This window comes from Heloderma suspectum, chromosome 6 (genome assembly GCF_057233095.1).
Source record: "Heloderma suspectum isolate Gila_16-S chromosome 6, 16-S_ref, whole genome shotgun sequence".
Classification (NCBI taxonomy): domain Eukaryota; kingdom Metazoa; phylum Chordata; class Lepidosauria; order Squamata; family Helodermatidae; genus Heloderma; species Heloderma suspectum.
Window position 1 is genome coordinate 78,531,301 of NC_139463.1, and position 2,900 is coordinate 78,534,200.

The 2,900-nt window shown below is 42.9% G+C and overlaps 1 protein-coding gene across 1 annotated transcript; it reads right to left on the reverse strand.

Annotated features, from left to right (window-relative positions):
- Nucleotides 1–1,010: 1,010 nt before the first annotated feature.
- On the reverse strand, nucleotides 1,011–1,952 carry LOC146341319 (olfactory receptor 5AP2-like). The gene has a single exon (XM_084807366.1). It carries the CDS (start codon nucleotides 1,950–1,952, stop codon nucleotides 1,011–1,013), a length of 942 nt encoding a protein of 313 aa, XP_084663492.1.
- Nucleotides 1,953–2,900: the final 948 nt, after the last annotated feature.

The window sequence follows — 2,900 nt, forward strand, 5'->3', positions numbered from 1 at the left end:
CATGGATTTCAGTGAGGCCGAATGCTGGTGCATTTGGCCCCGTGAAATCTGTGGCAGAACGAAGCCCCCCGCCCCCCACCCCGCGAAAGGTGCGCAAAACGGGACACCTACCTGCTGCCGTTCACGCTGCTCTGCAAATGGTGGCCGTGTCCAAGGCTGCCATTCGCTTCTTCACTATAGCCATGATAGGCTTCGTAAATACTTACGTAGACTATCACGGCCAACACAGGGACGCCATTTGCATCCCTGCGGAAGCCGTGATAGGCTGTGTAAGTATTTACGTAGCCTATCACGGCAAAAAAAAAGGGAATGCAAATGGTGGCGGCTACGGTGGCTGCTATTTACGTTCCCTTTTTTTTTTGGCCGTGATAGCCTATGTAAATAATTACGTAGGCTATTACGGCCAAATAGAGGGGCGCAAATGGTGTAGTGGCCACCATTTGCGCCCATCTCTTTTGCCATAATAGCCTACGTAATTATTTATGTAGCCTATGCCTATCATGGCCAAAAAAAAAAGGGAATGCAAATGGCAGCCGCCGTAGCCGCCGCCATTTGCATTCGCTGTTTTGTTTTGGTTTTGCTGTGATAGGCTACATAAATATTTATGTAGCCTATCATGGAAAAATACAGGGATGCAAATGGGAGTGGCTACAGCAGCCGCCATTTGCGTCCCTGCAGGCTGCCCAGTGGCTGGATGTCCGGCTGCGGGCGGCCCTGGCTGGTGGCTCCATGGAATCGCCATGGAGTGGAGCTGGCCAGAGAGAATTTTGGGGGAGAGACGGAGCACCTCCCCCCCACTGTGAATGTCACCCTTCAAATAGGTAAGTGACTTTCATACATCCCTATTCTGTACTCATGGCAGTAGCAGAATGTGAACCAAAGACTTCCTGGTTTACACATGGAATATCTTAGCCATTTCACTACAAAACATTTCACAAAGAATGGACATAACACTTTTTTTTTTTTTACTCCATCAACATTTGTTTCATTTATTTTTTAACCTCTGGTAACTATGTCCAACATTTACGAAGAACCCTTCTCAGAGCCTCCTTGACTTCTCGGTTTCTCAGGCTGTAGATGAGAGGGTTCACAAAGGGTGTCACAATGGTATAACCAACAGAGAAGACTTTGTTCAGATCTATCAGTTCACTGGTTTCTGGTAACATGTACACAATTACAAGGGACCCATAGAAAATTGTCACAACAGTAAGATGAGAGGAACATGTAGAGAAGGTCTTTTGCCTCCCTGCTACAGAGGAAATTCTCAAGATTTTAGAAATAATACAAACATATGAAGTCAATGTTAGGACAAAAGGAGGAAGAGTGAATCCTGAACACAGAAGGACTATTAATGTAAAAATGAGCTGTGTGTTACTGCAGGAGAGTTTTAGAATTGGAAAAGAGTCACAGAAGAAATGGTTGATTATGTTGGGGCCACAGAAAGATAGTTGTGACATAAACAGTGTTACTATGGCACTGGCAAGAAAACCATTTAACCAAGATCCACACACCAGATTTCGACAGACCCTGCTATTCATGAGTGCAGCATAATGCAGGGGTGTGCATATTGCTAAATACCGGTCATAAGACATCACAGACAGAAGATAACATTCTGTACCAGCCAAGCCACCAAAGAAAAAATATTGCATGATGCAGATCCTAATGAAAATTACTTTATTGCTAGATAGGAAACTGGCCAGCATCCTGGGCAGGATTGTTGAGCTGTAGCAAACTTCTAGGCAAGACAAGTTTCCTAAGAAGAAATACATTGGGGTGTGAAGATGCCGATCTGTTACAATGAGTGCAAGTATGAGAAGGTTCCCAGCCATGGTCAAAATGTAGATCAACAGGAAGAGCAGGAAGAGGGGAATCTGCAGGTCCTGGAGATCTCCAAATCCAAGAAGGATGAATTCTGCAATCTCCGTTTGATTTTTCATTTCCATGTTCACCATTCATATTACCTTGGGAAATAGCAGTAAGTGCAGAAACAAGACTTTAAAATAACTATGCATTTTAAGGCATTATTCATAGTTTCACTGGCTGCAAAATGGATAGCATACTGTATTATAATTCTGAAGGTTCAGAAAACTAGTCCAATCAAGATCAACTAATTGATGAAAACAAACCCCATTGTGTTGTGGAATCCAAACTGAATAGTCATGAACAGTTATTGTTAGCAAATTTACTCCCTTTTGTGCAGACATATTTTTGTCCTTGTTCACATTCCCACAGACACACATTTGTTAAACCCAATAGGGACGTTTAGACATTGGTCATATAGCACCTATGGGAAAGAGAAGATCTACCCACCCAAAGATCCACAAACATACACGATTTGGGGGACAAGCCATTTAATGCATTTTTTTTTTTTTTTTGCAAACAAACACTTAAAATGCAGAAGTTGATTTTGGAGAAATTAACTTCATAGAGCAACATCATTTTTAACATCAGCATAATAATGACAATGGGTCTGCAAACAAGCCCTCCATGAGAACAATTCTTTACATTGGGAAATTATGTTCTTGGCATGGCCAGTTCCTAAAACCTAACATGGTGCTGCAGATATGTGTTCTGGCTATACCCAGCACTCACTCCCTGCAGTTTACAAGGCAGCAGACAAGGGTCTACCTGGAGCTTGTAACACCCACACACCCCAATATAAACCACGACCTTGTTGTATGTTTACCCTTTTGTTTCCTCATGACCTTCTCAACATAATTTTGCCATACTTTGTAGCTGATCAGCTCTTCTAGCAGAGGAGGCCAACTATGGGGTCCTCTTACTCTTGAGGGAACCTAAGGAACATCACTACAAGTGGTCTCAGCAAGAATCTTTTCCACTAGTGAAGCCAAGAAAATGTGCACTTCAAAGCTGATACTTGAGCCAAGTCAGTTAAAGGT

Coding starts and splice junctions, on each gene's coding strand:
- LOC146341319 (XM_084807366.1), bottom strand. CDS start 1,952: ATGGTGAACATGGAAATGAAAAATCAAACGGAGATTGCAGAATTCATC.